The following is a 23,420-nucleotide window of genomic DNA, read 5'->3' as shown; positions in this document are numbered from 1 at the left end:
TTTCCCCATCTATTTGCCATGAAGTGATGGGACCAGATGTTATGATCTTAGTTTTCTGAATGTTGAGCTTTAAGCCAACTTTTTCACTCTCCTCTTTCACTTTTATCAGACAGCTACTATTATATTATTCTGAAGTTTTTCTAATTTGTGCAAGCAATAAAGCCTAGAAGGAATTGTTCTGGCATAACTACTTGAATTTGGTGCTCTTTAAATAACAAGGACCCGTGTTTCTGTTGTTCCTTTTTAATTTGGAATTTTAAAATTTTACATTTGCTAAGGTAATTTAGCCCAGAGATTGGCAAAGCAAACTATTGGCTGAGGGCCAAATCAACCCTCTGCCTGTTTTATAAATAAAGTTTTATTGGAACACATCTATGTTCTCTCATTTACACGTGGTCTATGACTTCTTTGGTGTTATAAGTACAGAGTTGAATAGTTGTGACAGAGACTGTATGGGCTGCAAATCCAAAATATATACTATCTAGCCCTTTATGGAAAAGTTTGCCAACCCCTGATTTAGACTGAAATTTGATAAAATTAAAAATTAGAAGAAAAAAAATGTAAGCTCCTTTTAAGTGAGTTTGTGTAGATAAAAGATCACTGTATTGTGACTAAAATTTACTGTAAAACATAGGCTTAAATATCTCAGAGTGTGTTGAGTTATTCCTTTCCTCAGGGCCCCTCCAGCAGCCTGAGTTATGCCCACAGATGGTGATACTGTCCATCTCCAAGTCACTTGCCGTGGGTCCCCACCTAGTAACAGACCTTTGTGCTGCGTGTGTCAGATTCTCAGTTGTTGTTCAGTTGCTTAGTTGTGTCCGACTCTGTGACCCCAGGGGCTGCAGCACACCAGGCTTCCCTGTCCTTCACTGTTTCTCAGAGTTTGCTCAAACTTATATCCACTGAGTCAGTGATGCCATCCAACCATCTCATCCTCTGTCTTCCCCTTCTCCTCCTGCCCTCAATCTTTCCCAGCATCAGGGTCTTTTCCAGTGAGTCGGCTTTTCACATCAGGTGGCCAAAGTGTAGGAGCTTCAGCTTCAGTATCAGTCCTTCCAATGAATATTCAGGGTTGATTTTCCTTTAAGATTGACTGGTTTGATCCCAGTTTCCCATTAACTAAGTGAAGAGAGCCAGCAAGTAAACCAGTTGTCTCCAGACTAGGGGACAAATGAAAAAAAAAATACTGACAGTTCGTTGAGCACACTGTGTTTATACACAGTGATAAAAGGTAGTTAAAAGAGAGTAGTAGAGAAGGCGTGAAAGGGCTGTTTGTTCTCCAAGTAATGGTAGTTGAGAGGATAAAGTCAGCTCTATACACACACTTGAATGTAAATATTAACACATTTTCAACAATAGTTTGTTGGTGATATTTTATAGTACTTCTCTGCATTTATATATTGCAAAGAATATTCCTAAAAATTAGCATTAGGCATAAAATGGAAAGTCATTATAGGGTGGAGAGAAACTTAGTCATGTCATGTTTATTATTTTAATAATTCACACCTATGAATTAAAAACTATTTTAGATATGGAACAAATTTGTATTTTGGAGGGCAGTATTCCCTGGTGGCTTGGCTGGTAAAGAATCCTTCTACAATGTGGGAGGCTTGGGTTCGATCCCTGGGTCGGGAAGATCTCCTGGAGAAGGGAACTGCTACCCATTCCAGTATTCTGGCCTAGAGAATTCCATGGACCATATAGCCTATGGGGTCACAAAGAGTCGGACGCAACTAAGAGACTTTTTCTTTCACTTTTATTGCCTGGAGAAATGTTATCTAGAGATAGTTTTCGCTATCTTACTATTATGTACTGTTTGTTTCCTGTGGTGGTTTTTTGGTGTCTGTAATAGTGAACTCTCATGATTTAGCAGTTACTGTAGTAAAAATCAGGAGTCTGTTCATTTTTAATTATTTTAAACTTTTTATTTTGTATTGGAGTATAGCTGATTAATAAACAATGTTGTGATAGTTTCAGGTGAACTGTGAAGGGATTCAGTCATACATACACATGTTTCCATTCTCCCCTAAATTCCCCCCTTATCCAGGCTGCCATATGAAATTGAGCAGAGTTCCTTGAGCTATACAATAAGTCTTTGTTGGTTATCCATTTTAAATATAGCAGTGTATACATGTCCATCTTAAACTCCCTAACTGTCCCTTCCCCCCATCCTTTGCCCTGGCAACCATAAGCTTGTTCCGTGAGTCTGATTTTTGTTTGCTAGGTAAGTTCATTTATATAAATGTGATCCAAAAGGATATATGCACCCCAATGCGTGTGAATGAAGTCACTTCTAAATGTCAGTATGACAGTCTTGGTCCATCCATGTTGCTGCAGATGGCATTATTTCAGTCTTTTTAACGGCTGAGTAATATTCCATTGTACTACATCTTCTTTATCCATTCCTCTGTCGATGGACATTTACGTTGCTTACATGCCCTGGCTGTTGTAAACAGTACCACAGTGAACATTGGGGTGCATATATCCTTTTGGATCATGCTTTTCTCAGGATTCTGTTCTTGACCCCTTTATGTCTTGGAGAGGTTTTGATTGTTAACATAATACAAATTCAAGTAAAAGCCATAATATGCCAGGAAACTGTGAACTTACTATATATTTAGAGTATCCAGAAGTATCAGAAAAGAGTTCATAAATCTGCCAGGGTTAATTATTTTACTCTAGCTTAGTAGCTTTGAAAATGCTTGCCAATACTTAATTACCATATTAAGATTAAATTACATAAAATTTTTAAAAGATCTTCAAATACAAGCAATTAAATTGATGCTAGTCCATTTACTCCTATTCATATCCCATCTTTCTGCTTTGAGAGTGAATTTATAAAATAGTAGTTCAATATTTAAAATATATTTAAATATTTATCTGCTTTGGTGTAACTCATTTTCTAACTTGGATCTTTAAAAAATTATTTTTGGGTAGAGTTTGCATTTATAACTGATTTATAATCACATTAAAATTATTTGATTTGAGGAAGTGTCAAAACAAGCAAGATCAATTTTTACATCTTAGGTAATAGCTTACTAATCATTTGCATATTCTTACTTTTTTTTTTTTTAAACATTTAACTGTTGCTTTCAATTCTATGCTTTTCTCGTGTCTTGCATTTTGATTTTTTTGAGAATTTGAACTAAAAAATTAACTACTGTTCTGTAAATTAATATTTGAAAATCATGTCACTTAAGCTACTACAAATGATGTGATTTATAAAGAACAGTAATTATGTTTTAATTTCACTTTCTTCTGAACTTTGAGTATAAAGAATATTAATGGAGTTAGAGCATGGATTAGAATAAGAGTCAGAAATAGGTGAAAAGCATTTCATAATTGCTTCTCCCAAACTTTTTTCCTGTTATTGAGCTTTGATATTTAGATTTTTAAGGCTTTCCTGATATAGAGGTCTGTGCCACTGGGTGTCAGGTGAGGTGTCAGCTTAAGAGAAAAGCTAAGAAAATTTGGTAGCAGGAATAGTCTGAATTTCCTGACCTCTGGGTTAGTTTGCTTTTTCTCTGTCTTGGATCCTGCTTTCTGTGAAATGAGTTAAGCTGGTGATATACTGTGGGGAGAATGAGCTGGTTTAAGACTCTGGAAAAGAATTAACAGACCACAGTGCTGTATCTGATTCTGTGTTGCTTTTCAGTTTATGTGGTGGCATCTAGCTGTTTTTATTGTTCAGAAAGACCTTGAATTAGGGCATCTAGCTGTTTTTATTGTTCAGAAAGACCTTGAATTACGTAAAAGTGTTACTTGTTTTCTGTTCAAGTTTTCTGGCTGATTCAGTCTCAGACAGTAGTATCTGTTCTTTGTGTTGTCTTCAGTCCTTTTTAAGCTGGAGACTATAATCAGGGTGGTTATTTCTGTTGCCATTTTATTTATATGAGGAGAACTTGAAATACTCTTGTTTACTGTTTGGGAGACTAGTAGAAAGAAAGAAATGTATGGTTATTTCTCTTTGGGAGTTATTTCCCATATGTTGTTCTAGCCTTTTTTTTTTTTCCTAAATTGTTCTAGCCTTGAAAGGGGAAACAGCCCAAACATTTTTGAACATTAATATTTGCTGAACACGCTAAGTGCTTCCCATGGAGTATTTTATTTACTCCTCACAACAACCCTGTAAAGTAGATATTATTGTGCTGTGATGTGCTCAGTCACGCGGCCTCTCTTGTGGCTCCGTGGACTGTAGCCTGCTAGGCTCCTCTGTCCATGGGATTCTCCAGGCAAGAGTACTGGAGAGGCTTACTCTTTCCTCTTTCAGGGGATCTTCCCAGACCCAGGGATCAAACCCACGTCTCTAGCATTGCAGATGGATTCTTGAGCTGTATTGCTGCCCTTTCTTAAACGGGTAAACAAAAGCTCAGCAGAGGCCTCGGCTCACAGAACCCATGTGCGTTGGAGGGCAGATGTACAGGTTGTACAGAGGTGGGCTCCTGTGGCCCTGGGTTCTCCAGTTCTGAGCTGTGCAGGGTGATATGGATGGGCCTGGAGGGCTTGGCTCATTTCTTTGTCTTTTAGATTTTTACAGATTAAAAAAAAAAAAAAAATCTATGTCTTGTTTACACTTTGTTGCTCCTGTTTTCGCCTGAGAAAAATTTCCAGAGAATGACTGACTTTGAAACTTTAGTACGTACTCATGCCAAGGAAGGAAACAGTCACGAGGCCGTCGTGAGTGTTCTCAGGGTAAACCGTGTGACCGAGGCCCTGAACTCGGTAAACCCCTTCTCCCGTCCTTGCCTTGTTACTTTGGCACTTTGTCAGCGGTGAGGGGAACAATAAAGTGAATACTGTAACACTTAATCATTTTCCTGCTTATAAATGGGCTCCCGTCAAAATTTCCATTCTGAGAAGGGCCTTTTACAGAACTATTAACACCTTCATTAAGATGTGGTGGATCGATTACAAAATAATTTCAGACTCACAGAACCTTCACCAGCTTCTTCACTTTGAATTTGAAAGTTCGGGTCCTTCCAATCTAGAAATGGTGGATTACATGGAGGCATTTTTGACGTACTTAACACTGCTGTTGTTTATTTTAATTAAATGGTAACAGCCCTTTATTGAATGTCCTTTGTAACCTTGAGACTTACTTCTGTCATACCTTGACGTGGCTCTTGCACTTTCATCTGAGAAATGTTCAACAGAGAAATGCCTCTCTTCTTCCCTCTTTTCATTTCGCTTCCTCCTTCCTTCCATCTTTCTCCTCCTCCCTCTTCCTACTTTTAAAATTTAAGCGTAGAGAAAGTCTTCTCACCGGCCCAGTTAAGTACCTTAAGTACCTAATAACACCCCATCTGCTCTTAAGCATATGAATGCAGTGTTCCTAAATGAGGTGATGTTTTACTCAAAAGTAAATTTAATCTGCCTCTGAGGTCTTATCTTTTTCAAAATTCATTTTGCCTTCCAAGAGGGTGTATTGTTTTTGGAATTTATCGGGCAGCCGTAAAGCAGAGTGTGTTTTGCGCTCTGCGGGGGCTCTTTCCCTGTTCCTTCTTGTCTTGGCAGTAGTCTCTCCATTCCCGTTCATTAATCTTCTACTTGCTACTCTTTCATTATCCGAGGGGTTTCGGATTTGTTCGTCACTCCACTGTTTTACAAACCGTGCCAACAGGATGATTTATCTTACTTATTGATCTCACGTTGATATCTCAGGCTCTTCAGAACTCCACGGTTCACTCCTTTGACAAATAACTTTATATCTTGTCATATCGTCTTTCTTCTGTTCACCCTTAGATTACTTTTGCCTTTAACTTGTTTAAAAAAAAGTTTCTCTCCTGCTAGAAATCAAGAGGCCTCCTGCTATGGTTATCCGAGGCTCTAAGAGTGGTCTTAGGTGTTGCATCTTCGGCTTAGCAGATGTTTATAAATGCTTGCCATGACACAGGCGTGGGACATATCATGGGAATACAGAACCTAAAGACCTAGTCTTTATCTCCAAAATGTACTCGTGTCTGCAGAAGAAAAAGGAAGCCATTGGAGTTGATGGTTCTGAATGTGTCATCTGGCTGGGCAGTTCTGTCATTGGGAGTGCTTACATCACAGCCTCATGTGACTTTTAGTCTTGTACTGTTCGGCGTCCATGCGTATGTGCATGTGCATGGCTTTGACTTGCCTTCTTAAAAAATCATGTATCTTCTTGGTCGAGTTAACTTGTAGATTCTTGGAAGTTACAAATAAGACCTTTAAAAATGACATCTTTAATCCTCCATTTCACAGATGAGGAGACGGGCCTTTGTAGGCTCAAGGACTGCTGTCACATCACACAGTTAGTGGCAAAGCTGGGCAGCTTTGATCTCTGATTTCTAGTCCAACATTTTTCTATCCAAGAAGACTGTTGAAAAATTTTCTGATTCTAAATACTTTTGACGAAGGTGTGATTCCTGATTGCATAAAAAAATAAAACCTGGAAGTATTTCACTGGTAGAGTAATTGCTGAAAATTTTGCAGTTGAAGCCAGTGACGGTTCATCAGGTGCCCCTGCGTGCGGGAGGATGGCCTTGTGCTTCATGGGCATGAGGGTGTCTCTGATACTGTTTCTCTACTTAGAGACTGTGAGATGGAGTGAATTTATGAAAACTTAACCTGACCAAAACTTTCTTTTTTCTTTCTGCACTCTTTTTTTCTTTACATCTTGTGCCTCATCCCCACTTTTTAAAAAATAATTTCTTTTCTTTAATTGAGAAATAAATGCCATACACTGCTGTGTAAGGCTAAGGTATACAGCATGAAGGTTTGATTTATGTTTGTGGTGAAATGATTACAATAAGATTAGCTAACATCTATCTTCTCATATAGATACAGTAAAAGGAGAGAAAAGAGAAAAAAAGGTTTTCATTTTTGCTAGGATTTACTCTCATATATCCTATGACAGTGTTAAGTAACATCACCATGTTGTGAATTACATCACTAGTGCTTTTGTTATCTCACAGCTGGAAGTTTATACCTATTGACCACTTTTCTCCAGTCCCCTCTCCCCTCGCCCTCCATCTCTGTAATCACAGGTCTGATCTCTTTTTCTGTGCGTTCAGGTTTTTATTTTTAAGATTCCTATATAGGTGAGATCATATAGTATTTGTCTTAGAGAAAGACTGACTTCACTTAGCATAATTCCTTCAAGGTTCATCTGAGTGGCAAATAAAACTTTTATCTTTTCGTTTAGGGCTATTAGACAAACATATATTTTCTGCATCCCGCGACAGATTCGAAGTGAAGTGAGAAGTAGATGGAAACGCATTTTGGAAGATTTAGGTTTTCAAAGAGAAGCAGACTCTTTGCTGTCAGTGACAAAACTGAGCACCATCAGTGATTCTAAAAACACAAGGAGAACTCAGGAAATACTGTTGAGACTGGCTGAAGAGACCAGTATTTTCCCAACCAGTTGGGAGCTCTCGGAGAGATATCTCTTTGTTATGGACCATCTCATTGCACTTGATGCTGCGGAAGAGTTCTTTAAAATTGCCAGTCGAACTTACCCCAAGAAGGCTGGGGTCCCATGCCTGGCAGATGGCCAGAAAGAACTGCACTACTTTCCTTTTCCAAGTCCCTAAAGGAGAAGCTACAAGGCAGAATGGGAATTCTTCCACTGGACCCCACAACCAACCAAAGTTGGGCAAATGTGTGCAGACGAGAATGAGCAAAAAGAGAGCTAGCTAAGAGAAAAAGGATTTTGAATCCTACTGAAACCTGAGAGTTTGGATAGCTGGTCATCATGAAACTCCATGAAATGTTGAGGTTGCATTGATCTTGCATCAGAGAGTTGGTCAGTGGGCTGTTTTGTCATGGGTGATTAGATTCTATTGACCCCATTTTGGAGAAGGAAATGGCAACCCACTGCAGTATTCTTGCCTGGAGAATCCCAGGGACAGAGGAGCCTGGTGGGCTGCCGTCTATGGGATCTCACAGAGTTGGGCATGACTGAGGCAACTTAGCAGCAGCTTATTGATCTCTAATTATGTGCCAGGCATGGGTATTAAGGATGCAGAGTGAACCCTGGCCTCTAGGGGCATGCTGCCTGTGGGCTGGGGATCTGATGACAAACCATCCAATGCGCATGCAGTGTTTCTCAACCAGGCCAGTTTGGGTGCCGCCCCCCCCAACCCCCACCAGGAGACATCAGGCAAGTCTGAAAACGTTTGTCCTTGTCACAGCTTGGAGGGATGGGGGGTGGTGTCCTGGGGCATCCTCCTGCGTAGAGGCCAGAGATGCCATTCAACATCCTGCAGTCCACAGGACCGCTCTCACGGCAGAGAATCACGTATCTGAGCCTAGTGTCAGCAGTGTCAAGGGGGAGAACCCAGGGATAGGGAGCCGACTGCTGTGTTCAAAGCAGCGTCCACGTTTCTAGTGCCTCCTGTGCCCGGTGCTGCCCTGCGGTCCAGGCGGTGTGCTTTATCGTCACTCGTCGTTGGGTTTAGAGGTCTGAGCTGAGTCCCGAGGACAGGGGAGGGGAGGAAGGGCAGGCAGACTGGGCAGAGGGGCGGTGTGGACCACGCCCTGGAGGAGGTGACAGGAGCCCCTGGGGACTGAAGCTTGTTCATTATGGCTAGAAGTTGAGGGAGAGGTGAATCAAGAAAAAGAGGAATAGCAAAGTGGAAGCCAAAGAATGGAGGGCTTTGAATGCTACACTACAGCATTTGGTCCTTATTTAGAGGCTATAGGAAGCCCAGGGGAGGTTGTAAGTTGCTGGTTTCATGTTCAGATTTGTCTCTTGGAAGGGTGACTTCAGTGTTTCAAGGAGCATTGATTGGAGGGAGACAGCTAGAGCTACGGAGTTGATTTGGGGGCTGTTGCTGTCATCAAGTAAGAAGTAAGTCAAGGAAGTGACAGAGATGGGAGAATAGCTGAATTTCAGAGATCTTAAGGGGCTCAGATCTATCGGGACACTGGGAAGGGAGGAACCAGGGTTGGGTCATTGATTTCTGCCTTGCGGTGGCATGGACACGTGTTTTATCTTCCCTGAAGGGAGACATGCAGGTCTCTTCAACAGTAACTGCAGCAGGCAGAGCCCTTGGGCGATGTCTGTCCTTCCTGTCGGCTCTGGATGGTGCAGCCGCTTGGGGTACAAAGAGTGAGCCTCCCCTTCCAGCACCTCCAGCACACGTGGATGGAGAGAGGACGGGCCAGGCAGTAACGCCTTCTTATGGGAGGAAGGGAGAGTGGGAACACTCGGTAGCCACGGTTTCACATCCTGCTGGAGAGGGTAGCAGGACCCCTTTCGGTTTGGCTTTGAGAGGCTCTCCTGTCCATTGTCCTTTGTAGCTCATCTCTGGGTGTATAATTCATGTCTCAGCTCACATGTCACCTCCTAGGAGAACTTTTCTCTGAGCTCTCAGTATAAAGTAGGCATCCAGTTTTTAATTCTTGTAGCTATTGGCAGGGTGTGCATTATCTACCATCATCTGGTTCCTTTATTGTGTTAATTTTTCCTGCTCCTGGAATGTCAGGTCACAAGGGGGCGAGGGACCTTGTCTGATGTGTTCACTTTGAATCCTTAACATGTGGAGTAATATGTGGCTCCATATATTTTTTGAAAGAATGAATAAATGAAGGAGAGAGGTATAGAATGCTGAGGGAGAAATAGGCTTTTAGTAAAAACATTTTTTGGTGGGGGAGAGGAAGATGAATTTGGTCTTGGGTATGATGCGTTTTTTTGGAATGTTTAAGTACAGATGTCCAATAGTCCACTAAACGTAAACCCAGGAAGGAGATCATAATAAAGGCAGTTGGTGTTTCTCGAGTCCTTCCTTAGTGCCAGACTGTGTTCTAAGCACTTGGTATAGTGGAGCGGTGGATCTACAGAGGCAGAAGTTGAAGTGGGAAAAGCAGAGTGTGCGTGAGAAGAAAGACAGGGACACAGGTCTGGGGAGACGCCAGTGAATAAGAGGTGAGCAGAGAAAGAGGCTTCTCTCAGAAGCAGCAACCCGGAGACAGGGGGACCCTGGGAGAGCATGGTATCTAGAAACCCAGGGAAGGAGGAGAAATTGCTGAATGTCTCCGAGGGATCTGAAGGGTGTCTGCAGCCTTCGGCATCAAAGAAATGATGTTGGGGAGAGTTGTTTCTGGAAACCCCAGGGAAGGAGAGGTTGAGGGTTTGAGAATTTAAAGGTGGTAATAGTGGGGATCCACCTACTAATGGAGTAGACGCTGGAAATTCCAGTTTGATCCCTGGGTCAGGAAGATCCCCTGGAGAAGGGAATGGCAACCCACTCCAGTATTCTTGCCTGGAGAATCCCATGGACAGAGGAGCCTGGTGGGCCGCAGTCCACAGGGTCGCAAAGGGTCCGGCCCAAGGGAGCAGGCGTGCACAGCAGCGGGAAAGGGCTCGCGGAGAGGTGGAGTCTGAACATGCGGTCAAGGGAGAGATTGTTCCTCAGTGGCTCTTGGGGAGGTGAGGGTTGACGGCAGCTGGAGTTGGGGAAGCGTATCTTTTAGACAGTTTCTTTGTGCTTCCCCTGAATGTTCTGATTTTTCTCATTCTGTCATTTTCCCAGTAGAACCTTACTGGCCGCAATCTTGCCTGCTTGGTCAGGATCTGCTGGGGCCTAACGGCCCACAGTTACTGACTCAGCTGCCATCAGCTGCGAGGGCAAAGGTTCTACAGGGAGTTTCTTTAAACTTCTTTGGCCAGGATCAGCTGTTATTTTTGTATTTTTTTAAGTTACTGTGACTTCATGTGGTTGCACTTTCATTCACTTCCTCAACCTGGTTGCAGGAAAACCATTTTTCATAGATAACGCAGGCTGTTGGCAGTTGAAATGGCTCAGTAATATCCAAAACTGGACATTTAATAGAGAGATTTAACTTAGTTTAAGAATTTAAAAATTTGCATAAACAAACCTCTCCCTTCCACCTCCTACCAAGGGATGGAAATTAGGTTTCCAATTGGAAAAGTAAAGACTGTGTTTTTATTTTTAAATTTCATTTATTTATGTATTTTGGGCTGTGTTGGGTCTTTGTTGCTGCACGCGGGCTTTCTCTAGTTGTGAAGAGCAGTTTTATTCTGGTGGCTTCTCTTGTTGCGGAGCATGGGCTCTGGGGCATGCAGGCTTAGTTGTCCTGTGGTATGTGAAATCTTAGTTCCAGGGCCCGAGATCGAACTCATGTTGCCTGCCTTGGCAGGCGTATCCTTAACCACTGGACCACTAGGGAAGTCCCAAGACGGTGTTTTTAGAATGCTCTGTTCAAATGTGAAGTATACCTTAGTATTCTGATACATTGATTCTGAAATGTTTTATCTTGCTTGAGGTTTTCTGAATTTCCATCTGACTTTAACATGCCTATAGGTAATAGAATGAACTAATATAGAAAATTTAAGTATTTTTTTCTCTTTGTTGCTTTTGAAAGGAACATTTGAACATATGTCTACATTTGATAGACATAATTTATTTGAAAAGAGTTTTATCATAGACGCTGGATCCTAAGAAGTTCTTTTGATAATCTGTTTTAAAAAATGTGAACAAATTATATGATAGTGTGAGAAATCTACAGGCATGGTTATCTGGAGGTGTTAATACTAACCTTCCCTGATAGCTGAGCTGGTAAAGAATCTGCCTGCAATGCAGGAGACCCCTGTTCAATTCCTGGGTTGGGAAGATCTGCTGGATAAGGGATAGGCTACCCACTCCAGTATTCTTGGGCTTCCCTTGTGGCTCAGCTGGTAAAGAATCTGCCTGCAGTGGGGGAGACCTGGGTTTGATCCCTGGATTGGGAAGATTCCCTGGAGAAGGGAATGGCTACCCACTCCAGTATTCTGGCCTAGAGAATTCCATGGACTGTTTAATCCATGGGGTTGCAAAGAGTCAGACACGACTGAGCGACTTTCACTTTAACACTAACCTAATTCATCAAAAGGAAGAGTTAATGCTGCCAGCAAAGTTAACAGCATGTTTAGTGGAGGTGTCTTAACCAGACATTTGATTCCTACTGAGACAAAGTGAAATGTAGATCCTGGAAGGACAGGGTGGGGAAGGATGCTTCAGGAGGAGAGGTGTAGTTGGACAAACTCACACAAGGTACTTGGATTTTCAGAAACAGCATCGAGTATGTGATTGATACAAAGGCAGTGAGCTTCTTCAAAGATGAAACCTTTTGGTATTTCTCAGCTTTTTGTTGTGTGGACTTGTTTATACTCTTAAAATTCACTGAAGACTCCAAAGACCTTTTGTTTATAAAGATTATATTGATTTTTACTGTATTAGAAGTTAAAACTGAAAATTTTAACATATTAACTCATTTAAAAATACCAATAAGGGGAGCTCAACTGGGTGCTTTGTGATGACCTGCAGGGGTGGGGTGGGGTTTAGGGAGTAGAGGGAGGTCCATTAGGGAGAGGATATGTGTATACACATAGCTGACTTTTAAAAATCCATGTAAAAAAACAATAGGAAAATGGGGAAAATATCAAGAAGAAAATTATTCATGCTTATGTAAATAGCTTATTTTTTATGAGAAATAACTATGTAAAAAGATTGAGAAAAATGGCATTGCTATGCATTTTTTCCAATCTCATTAATACCTGATTTAATCGAAGACAGCTAGATTCTCAAATCTGCTTCTGCATCCAGTCTGTCATTTGAAATACTTTAAATCATGAGAGAGAGAGTAAGAATTATATCTTAGTATTTCTAAGAAAATTATTTTGAGCTCTTTGACCCCTGAAAGGGTTTCAGGCTTCCTGGGATGGAGGTGGGTTTGGCCCTGGACCATGTCTTAGGAATCACTGAGCTACACTTTGCGTTTCTTGAGGGTAGAGACCATTGCCTTGGTTTTCTTTTTTTCTGCTCCTTAGGGCCTAATAAAATATTCTTTATGTTGACACCTCAGATGTATTTACTGACACAGCTCACCCCTATAAAATTCCAGGGGAAGGAACCATCTGGTGAATCAGGACTGAGCTTCCGCTTCAGAATGCCTTTCCCCTTGATTAGTCATGCTCTAAGAGGATCCATCACGGTCCTTTAACTCAGCAGCCACAGAGGTGCCCCAGACTCTTTCCACTGTCTTGACAAATTTGTAGACTGGTTACACATCAAGATGAGTAGTGTAGGGGAACAATATTCCCTTTTCAGCACAGCAAGTTCTAGGAAGTCTTGGAGGTTGCTGGGAGAAAGAAGCGAGAATTGTTTTCTAGAAGCAGAATGGAAAAGTTGTGGAAATCTTAGGGGGCTGTGCTGGCACGTGGGATCCACTCTGCTCTCCAGGAAGAGAGCATATGTGTTCCTCCAGTTCGCATTTTCTGCAGCAAGGCAGTGGCAGGTGGCTTGCAGAGTGAGTGGGAAGCCATAACCAACGCTCTGAGTAACAGCATTTCCATTTGCCAAATGTTATGTTACTGTTCTCCAGGCCTACAGTAGAAATATGCAAACTTGGATTGAAAAATATGCATACTGTTAGTGTTAGGTTTTCAGACTTTTGAAAAAATATAGGTAAACAATATCAAAAGGTATCTTTAAAGTCATGTGGCAAATTTTGCATAAAACAAATACCTGTACAACTTACAGAGTTTGTATAGGAGCAAATTTATTGATCAGCTACTTCAAGACATATCTTCATACATATAGTAGCACAAACATAGTTGCTTTTGCATTTGACTTCCAAAGAAATGGATGCAAAAGCATTTTAAAACAGCATGATTTTGTCTGCTTTATCTGAATGAGTTGGTGGCATTTTCTAACTGCTTGCCTCTCAGGCGCATAAGTCATCGTGGTATGTTCTTACTAATAGTCTCTGAACTTCTTTCCCTGTCCTTTTCTTCCGGGCCGTTTATCGCTGCCTTTAGCGCTTCAGCATGGAAGGGATCTCAAATGTCATTCAGAATGGCCTCCGCCACACCTTTGGAAATTCAGGTGGAGAGAAACAGGTGCTCAGTTATCCTTATTTTCCTCATTCTCTGCTTTTTCATTCACTGTGTAAGTTAAGGTCCTGAAAGCTGGCAGCCTCACTAATTTACTAAGACTATTGCTTAAAAGAGAGAAATGAAAGTTCATTATATTTACAGCCTTGATAAAGCATAGTATTTCCCTTTAGGAAAAAGCGTTTTTCAAATTGGACAATAAATGCATTCTTAATACATGTTTTATAGCTCTGTTTTTCACTCTTACTTTTAAACAGTAGATATGAATGTATTGATTTAATGAATTGCATGCATAGAATATATAGTTGTGAAAATAACTAAACTAGAATATGCTACTGTAATTGTGAATATTTAAGAAGCAAGATCTCATCTGCAGGGAAAGAAAGCCAGATGTTGGTACCATTTAGACTATAGTTCTAGGTCAAACTGTCTAGAATTACCTACTTTTAAATGAAATTTATGTGTTTTTAAGATGTGTCATGTGGCCAGTCAACCCCACTGTTCCCTGAATGAGGCATGAGAGATTATGAGTATAAAATCACACATGGATATAGATATATAGTAAAGTGTGTAATGTTATTTATAGTGTTAGTTATATAAACTTTTTTTAAAATATAATGGCTTAAGGAATGTCACGAGCATAGGAAATACATCTATATTGAGTGTGCTTAGTATTACCCTTTACAATTGAAACCTTCACATTAAAAAGAAAACTCTTCTTTACTTCTTAAGTGAAGATTGGGAAAGTGTGCGGAGTGTAGCTTGTAGGCAGTTGATCAGAGTGAGGCATCTGAGCCTAGGCTTTTACTGCAGATAGTTCTGTTTTGCTCAGGAAGAGAAATAATCGACTTCTTCACGCTGACATTTGCACCGCAGAAGTGGGCTCCATTAAGGGATGGTTGATTTTTTTTTTTTTTTTTTTAATTCTAATGCCTCTCACCTTTCTCAAACCCACAAAATGGCAGAATACCTTCCAAACTGACCCAGCGTGTGGGAGTGGGGCAGGAAGGCCTGAAAGTGTGGTCAGACAGCATGCGTGCCAACATGTGGCTTCCTGGTCCTCCTTCAAGTGGCCTGACATGCATGCTGTTAGTGATGCCCCAGGAAGACATGTTTCTGGCTTCCTGTGTATTCTTTACAAAGAAATGTTTTCGGTTATACAACTGGGCATCACCTTGGAGAGGCCTACACCAAAAAGATGGTGGAAATTAAGTTTCTTAAATATTGACTAATTCACTGTAAGCAGTTACTGTTAAGCAAGTCTGTTTTGGTTTTTGATTATGCATGGCATAAAATTGCTCAAAGAGGATTAGGAATAGAGCTGAGAGTTAGGACTGGGGCTAAATAATGGGTGCACCTGGAGATTTCAAGTTAAAAAAAACAAACTAGTAGATCTCTAGATAAACACATGCAGAATACATTGAGCTGTACATTTTTTTGGTGGAGTGGTCAGAAGAGAATCTGGACAATGATTTTTAGATTATGCTTTCATGGGACATCGTTATAGAATATTAGTGATACTTGTGAGCCTTATAGTAGTGAACCAGATAGTTTGTCTCAATATCAAACATGAATTTTCATTATTCATTAGGCCCATCTCTCCTTTCACTTTTCTCTTTTCCTTTAATACCTTTATGCATTTATAACTACTTACACAATAATTAAAAATAACAGTAATACATCTCTAAAATTACTTGAGTTTTTCTTTTTTAGTTTTTGGAGAAAACTGGAATGCGTTTTTAAAATTGTCAAGTTACCCATGTGACTATATTGTTCAACCAGGAAAAAATGGTCTGAAACAGAATCATTTAACGGCTGGGAACTATTTTGTTATGCAGAATGGTTATGTATTTGCGTTTAAATTACCATTTCAAAAGTGTGTTGAAATATGCAAGGAGAATGTTAGATAAGACTTCACTTTAACAATGAACAAATTGGGCAGATCACCCTCCTACACCTCCTTTGTGAAATTTTCAGTAACTGAAAGGAGAAAAAGTTGATATTTATGTAAACAATGGGCTTGTATGAAATAGAGCTGGGCAAAAAAAATGAGCTCTGGCTGAGATAGTGAGATACCTGTGTTCATTGTTAAAGTGGCTCATGTTTCATGTTATAAAACAAACCTTCTAGTAACTATATCACATTTTTACAGAGAAGGGAATGCAGATTCAAGTGACTTTTTTTTTAACTTGGCAGTACTTGACAACAGTCATTCCTTATGAGAAAAAAAATGGACCGCCATCTGTTGAAGATCTTCAGATATTAACAAAAAGTAAGCAAAGATGAAATTAAATTGTTACCTTATTTACTTTTGCTGATTCCGAACACTTATCTTAATTGTTGCTGCTGTTGTTTTATTTTGTCAATTTAGGGTAGCCTGTGATGGATCTCATCATTTATTCTTTCGAGAAGGAAAACATAAATGGCTGTGACATCAAATCCAACTCTCACTCTAGAGCTGATTTGTATTTTTCCTGTTTTTCTTACCTTTTGAAACATTTACAAGCTGAACTTTTGGGGGGAAAAATGGAACTTAATTTTCCATCACCTATTGTATATTTAAGAATATTCAGTAAAATAAGTGCTTCATGGATCTTATATTAATATGACTGTCAGTATCTCAGTAGGAAAGACTTAGAAGTGCAGCCTAAAACACTCCTTTCTTAGGAATGCAGAGACGAAGGTAGGTAGTTACAGGTAGAAAATAAATTGATAATAATATTTTAAGTACTTATTCACTAAGCAAGTGTTTATTGAAGGCCTACCCTGGGCCACGCTGTTCTGGGCACTTGGGTACTTCAGTGAACAAAGCAGACAAAAATACTCCACCTTCAGTGGGCTTGCATTTTAAAATAATTTGCTAGACTTAAGAGACATTCAATATGATGTGTGTCTATAATAGCTATAAATGAGCCCTAAATTCTGGTTCTGCCCCTGTTATTTACAGGCATTTCTGTTGGTCACAGTGAAAAATTAGGATTAACATATTTGCTCTATTTATCTCATAAGTAAATAGATTAATGTATGTATAATTTGGTACAGGTCAATCACTTGGCTTTGTTTTTCTTGAAAGGATTGAATTTGCTCATCTATTAGGTTCCCTCTAATCATAAATGTTTGCAGTAACTGTAAATTAAAGAGGGAGCCATATGAGAGAACATCACATGAGTGGTTATTGATGATGATCTGGATTTTGGAACTTGGAGCTATGGAGGCATAGGTGGAGGGAGCTTGAGGAAAGAAGTGTGTTATTTGCAAGCAGCCTGCCTGCTAACTGGAAGCTTTTTTTTTTTTTAAGAATTAATTAATTTTTTATTGGAATTTTAGGATTGACATATTCTTTCCTTTGAACAAAACTTTAAAACATTTCATGGTTATGTGATGCGTCTAAAAGAATTCACAGATCAGGTGGGCGGCCAGTCCTCTATGTTTCAGGAGGAAGTTATGAGTGTCCAAGGCCGCATAACAGGGATTCCCTGGTGGTCCAGTGGTTAAGACTCTGCTTCCACTAGGAGAGTGGCTAGTTACAGAGCCACCTCTTGTAATTCCCAGTCCACTGTGCTTTTTAATAATGCTGGCTTTTGGTGTGTGATCTTATGTAGAGCTGAAAACAAATCTAAAATATGATTGAAAACAGAAATACTGAGCGTAAGTATTTCTCTAAGAAGGGAACAGAAATACTGCCTAGAAGCCAGGACCTACTGAGAAATCTCAGCTTCTCAGATCAAGAACAAGCACATACTTGACCAAACCAAAGTCCTCATAATTCCCACATCCAAATGCCCTAGGCACAGAGTCTTAGACGATGTCTTTGTAGACTGACACAACTTAGAATTTGGGGTAAGCACGCGTATGTACAGTGTGTGAATGAGTATCCAAGTTAATATACTGTATACTATATCAAGATAGTAGATGGAAGGATGACCTTTACTATGAAAGTTTAAAAGAAAACTTAAAAAAAATTTGTCTCTTGAAAATTTTGGGGAGAATCTGAGCCTCTGCCATTCCTACCTGTAGATATACTGCAAGGGAAGCTCTGGAGACAGACAGTGTTTAGATATGTAGCCTTCCTCATAAAAGCTATTGGAGGTGCAATAATAGTTGTAATAAGAATTAGAACATTGTTAGTTATGATGGTAATGCTTACATAGTGTGTATTATGTGCCAGACGCTACTTGAAGTCCTTCACGTCTAAATTGGTAACTTCATACTCATGATAACCCTGTGAGACAAGTCTAATTATTATTCTCACTTCATAGATGAGGAACTGGGTGGTTAAGTCGCTTGATCACAGTCCCACTGCTAGAAGTGGCTGAGTCAGGCTTTAAACTAGGCTGTCTTGTCATATGTCTGGGGGAGAACAGTGAGGATGCTCCAGAGAGTTTGAGTTGGCAGTCAACTGTGAAAGGGCAGTATTCTTTGTGGGTTTATCTGAACCCAAGTGGTCTAGATGTTTTTAAACTGCTATAATAGTATCTGTGTCTTCTATTCTGTCTTTGCTTTAGCGATCAAATTGTCAAAGATTCTCTTTAGAATGAGGCTGACTCACCCAGGTCCCTCTGCCATTTTAAGGAGCAGGCAGCCTGGCAGGGTGCTGGCTTTATGGAAGTCTGTTCTTCATTTTATTCTTTTCTTTTAAAAGTTTCTGAGAAGGCTGACAGATAATGCTCCTTGGAGAGTGCAGCTAGCTCTTCATTTTCCTAAGAGTTTCTCCAGCTCATGAGACCTCAGCACTGAGGTTCTCCTTCCCAGAGCTCATAGAAGTGCACATTTTGGTAACTTGCTTGCCAGTATTTATGAAGACAAAACTGAGCCTCTGTGTAATAAACCCAGTTCCTCTTTCCTGCCTCACTGTTTAGAAATTTTAAATCAAGGAAATAGCTCTCAGGTAGCTTAATATTCTTACCTGAATGAGGACTTATTCAGCTGTAATAAATTCTTGTCCAGTTGTAGTCTTTCATCTAGAAGATAATCAATTTGCATGAATTGTTTATACTGTGTAATTAAGACTAAGGCTAGAATGATAGAGATTGTCTGAATTTGAAATCATTGTTTTCCTTCTCCTTTTATTTTACAGTTCTTCGTGCCATGAAAGAGGATAGTGAAAAAGTTCCAAGCTTGTTAACAGACTATATACTAAAAGGTGAGGTTTTTTTTCTTTTTTTAAGCTTTTTATTTCGTATTGGGGTAAAAAGGTAAGTTTTAGAATAGTGTATGTGCAGTAGTTGGGAAGTTTTTATTAGTCAATAAATGCATCATCTTGCTAATAGATTAAAAAGTAACTTCTAAATGTACAACTTTTCTTTATTGTATTTTGCAGCATGAGGATAGATATGTAACTTACTTATGCTCCCAACATAATAAAGCATGGTTATATAAAATTTAGTTTTTATTTGAGGTCCTGGGCTGGAAATAATTTTCACAGCTAAATTATAAACATCAAGGAAGGCAGTGGAGGATATACTATGGAGATATTGCCATAATTATGTGAGTCTTGGGTCTTGACAGTGGGAGGATTTGAGAAAGGTGGCCTCTGCCATCTTGGGGACAATAGAAGGAGAAGGACAGATGAAAGCAGGAACATTCAGATCAGTTAACCATCTCAAAGGGACTATGGATGGGATTGGCTAAGGGACAGGGAAGGTAAGGAGAAAGAGAAAAAGAATGGATGTACACAGAGCCAGGGCAGTGGAGAATGAGCCGCAGATCTTAGGAGCGAGATCAGGATCACACAGGATGGGAACAGTGATGAGGCAAAGAAGATTGTGTGAGACTTTAATGACATCACCTGCTTTGCTGAGGAAAGAACAAAATTTGGGTAATAGAGGGACTGAAGATCTTACTTAATTCCAGGCAAAGCTAATACTTTTAAATGAAATTATTTCTTTGAAGTACCAGTTTTTCAGGTGGCAGATTTTCAGGGCATCATAGGATGCATCCTGTAGTGCTTGGTCCAGGTTGGAGAGCAGTCCTCTCCTCTGGCCACACTGTTCTTCTTTGGGTTCTCACTCTTCTCCACCAGGAGTTGCTAACTGAACAGAAGTTTGGGATTTGTGAGAAGTTCAGGAACTCAGATGGGACTGTTCCTCAGTCATAGCTTCATACAGGAGGAACTAGTGAATAGTACATAGTGTCACCCGTAAGGCCAGACGTGGAGCTGTCCACGAAAGGGTTAACGGGGAGGGTGTTTAGGAAAGACTAAATTGACATGATCGTTTTTTTTAAATAAGCCGTGTTTTCTGATGGAGGGCTGTCTCTTCCTGTTACATTCTCAACTTTCTGAAAACAAAAACCTGACATCTCTGTTTGCTTTTGTGTTGTGCTAGCACTGGTTTGAAAGCTGGATTGTTCTGAGGTTTGTTCTTTATAGACGTGAATCAGGAATGAGATGCACATAAAGAACGTGTCTTAAGTTTCAATTGGCGTGGGTTACTGGGGTACTGCCGTGAGAGCCAGGGATAGAGCGAGCTTCCCAGACACTCTCGAGCTCTTTTATCGTCAGACTTCATGGGAGAATTGTGTGACCCGGAGAGCAGAGTGCTCTGGGGGGAAGTGATTTTTACTTTTTCCCCTGAAAACCCAGGAGTGTAACTGTGACCCTGCCCTGCCCCAAGCTCCCCTCTGCCCACTGCCCCCTGTCCCGGTGACCCAGTTCCCGCCCCACCTGCCAGCCCACCTCTAGGTAAACGGTGCCAGCCGCTGACAAGCTGCCTGTGTGCATGTGCTGTGGTCTGGTCTTGGCTTTGTATTGTAAGGACTGGGTGGAAAAGCAGCTGGGGTTCAGACTAAGGAGTGACTCTATAGTCCAAGAAAATGAAGAGGGGAGGGTAACACACTCAGAGGTGTGCACATGCTTGGGAAGGTGAGGATAGAAGGCGATTCAAACTGCTCTTTTCCACCCATTCTGGAAATCCACAGCCACTTAGTGATTTCTCTTCCTTGGGGATCAGTAGAACACTTTACCTGGGAAGGGGGTATTGTTCAACGGAGAACTCTTCATTCCCTTTCTTGGTGGGACTTTCTCCTTGTTTTTAACGCCGGTGACTATGGGTTGTGTGTGTGTGTGTTAGTCGCTTGGTCATGTCTAAGGGCGAACTCTTCATCCCCTTTCTTGATGCGACTTTCTCCTTGTTTTTAATGCTGGTGACTGTGGGTTGTGTGTGTGCATGTGCGTGCGTGCGTGTTAGTCGCTTGGTTGTGTCTGACTCTTTGTGACCCCATGGACTGTAGCCCACCAGGCTCCTCTGTCCATGGGGATTCTCCAGGCAAGAATACTGGAGTGGGTTGCCATGCCCTCCTCCAGGGGATCTTCCTGACCCAGGGATCAAACCCACGTCTCTTATGTCCCCTGCATTGGCAGGTGGGTTCTCTACCCATAGCCACCTGGGAAGCCCGGCTGCCTACATATACCACCTTAATTTCAATGTGAAGGTGAGAAGTGAAAGAAGGTAGAAAAGTGGCCTCATCTGATCCAAGATGGGGTGGATGCTGTATGGGCTACTAAGCTTCTCTTTCCCACCACTGCTTCATCGCTCCACTCAGCCTGCTCTATCCCAGCGCTCAACTTTGTACCAGAGGCTGGTGTAGCTCTGGCTGCCACTGTGCTGATCCAAGATAGGAAGAAAGTGGTGTGCAGAAACTCGCTTCCTTCTTTGACTTCACCAGTGAGCCATCTGCTGGGTTACAAGCCTTCAGCAAGGCTGTTATAGGTTTGTATCTCTAAGTGGTACCCTGAGAGACATGACCTCTTGGCATCTCATTTCTGGACAATTCTAATCAGTGTGTCTTGAGAAAACTTTTCGTTGTTGGGTATACCCAACAAAAATGCTACTATAGATCCGTATTATAGTTTTCATTGTTTAATAGCATTTTTATATACATATAGAATGTATATAAAATGCATACATAAATGTATATAAATATATATATACATCTTATGTATATATATTTTATGTATACAAAATATACATTTCTATTCAAAAAAATTTTTTTTCTTCCTCTAGTTCTGTGTCCTACATAGGGCAGCATCACTTCAGGAACCGCTTTATCCTTCGTGGGCAACAAGCTACAATTCCTATAGCATTATTCTGAAAGCTGGCTACTATTACCTTCCTGCTATTGGAAACTCAGGACACTTGAACTTGGGTTTGTGATTCAGTATTACTAGATCATGCCTTCTCTAATTCTTTGTATCTTGAACTGAGAGAACCATGGCACTATTTTGAATTCTAGAGTTTTTTTGTTGTTGTTAAATACTAACAATTATGAACTCTTCTGCAACTCTGTAGAGTAAGGGGGAGTGATGTTCACTGAGCACATGCAGCTATATTTTTCATTAACGGACAGTACGTCTGAGTTTTTACGGCTTTCTAGATCTAAACTGCACTCATTCAAGAACTAGATTAAAGCATTGAGAGATTTATACTATAGTTGTTCTTCAGTGATGGCAAGTACCAACACTGATTTTTTTTTAAATAAGAGAACTGTCAGTATAAACATTACCTACCAGTATTGTCCAGAGAGACTGAAACTTGGGCTTTTTGGAAGAAGGGAAACCAGAATACATTATCTTGGCTTAATACTTTGTCAAAATCAAAACACCCGGAGATGGTCCATTTTAGGGCTTGCTGTGTGTCTCACCATTGTTCAAGTTTTAACCATTAAGATGACATTCACTTTCAGAATCTTGTATTGTTTAACTTAAGATGTTTCCATGTTTCATTTCCCATGTCTGTGAAGAAGTGTCCTTAAAAGGAATTGGTATCTTTTAAGGTGCTTAAACTGTATGCTGCAGCAGTGCCCGTTCCCTGTTATTATTGTGTTTTATTCATGCCTGTGTTTTCCTGAAGCACTAATTCTGGAACAGCTACTCATGGATCCATCCCTAGTCATGAAACACCTTTGCCAGTTCCAATCAAGTCAATTCTGTTTAATAAATGTTGAAAAAAAGTAGCATACGTTTGAGAGCTTTTTTTTTTTTTTTTAAATTCTCTTAACCATGCTGGATTCCTCCCCTTGCTATTCCACACACTGTTTTATTACAGAGCATGAGCTGGTGAAATCTTGATTAGCCTCATGCTAAGTGGGGGCATGGGGGGAGAGGAGCATTTTTCAGATAGTGATAAGCTACTGTGGAATGTCAGAAGTCTCGTCTTTTCCTGGGTCTGTGAAACATTCCCGACAGCCTCTTCTCATCACCAACATGAATGTAAGTAGAGTCTAATTAGCCATCAGACTTTTCAGGTCCCACTGAAAACATCTGTTGAGTGTCCAGAGCCCACTGTGTTCCTCACTCTGCTCAGTAAGGGACGTGAAGACGGCAGCAGGCCAGTTTGGAGTTTGATGCCAGCACTGCATTTCAGCCTTTCTCTGGGGCACGTGGGAGTGGAGATGGTGCCTTGTTTTATTCATTCTTGATAGTGAATATGTGAACAGTTTGTCCCATGCTCTTGAACTGATGAAGAATCTTACCAATATAAGAATATTAATTGAAGCTAATCTGAATTTGTAAAAATTGTCTTATACAAGAGGGCATACTAAAAAGCAAAAGAATTGTCTT

General features: G+C 40.6%; 1 protein-coding gene across 2 annotated transcripts in view; it reads left to right on the top strand.

Moving 5' to 3' along the window:
- FEZ2 (fasciculation and elongation protein zeta 2) overlaps window positions 1-22,813 on the top strand; it is a 44,067-nt gene extending 21,254 nt beyond the window's left edge. The window contains exons 6-9 of one of the 2 annotated variants that reach the window (XM_043468319.1): window positions 13,787-13,867; window positions 16,058-16,133; window positions 18,939-19,004; window positions 21,865-22,813. In XM_043468319.1, coding sequence (XP_043324254.1) covers window positions 13,787-13,867; window positions 16,058-16,133; window positions 18,939-19,004; window positions 21,865-21,881 — 240 coding nt within the window. In that variant the 3' untranslated portion in view covers window positions 21,882-22,813. The remainder of the gene's footprint in view (window positions 1-13,786; window positions 13,868-16,057; window positions 16,134-18,938; window positions 19,005-21,864) is intronic. The other variant, XM_043468320.1, reaches the window with a different exon arrangement.
- The last annotated feature ends 607 nt before the right edge of the window (window positions 22,814-23,420 follow it).

Source organism: Cervus canadensis, chromosome 5 (assembly GCF_019320065.1).
Source record: "Cervus canadensis isolate Bull #8, Minnesota chromosome 5, ASM1932006v1, whole genome shotgun sequence".
NCBI classification, from domain to species: Eukaryota; Metazoa; Chordata; class Mammalia; order Artiodactyla; family Cervidae; genus Cervus; species Cervus canadensis.
Note: the sequence above shows the minus strand (reverse complement) of the source record. Positions and strands in the feature narration are given on the sequence as shown.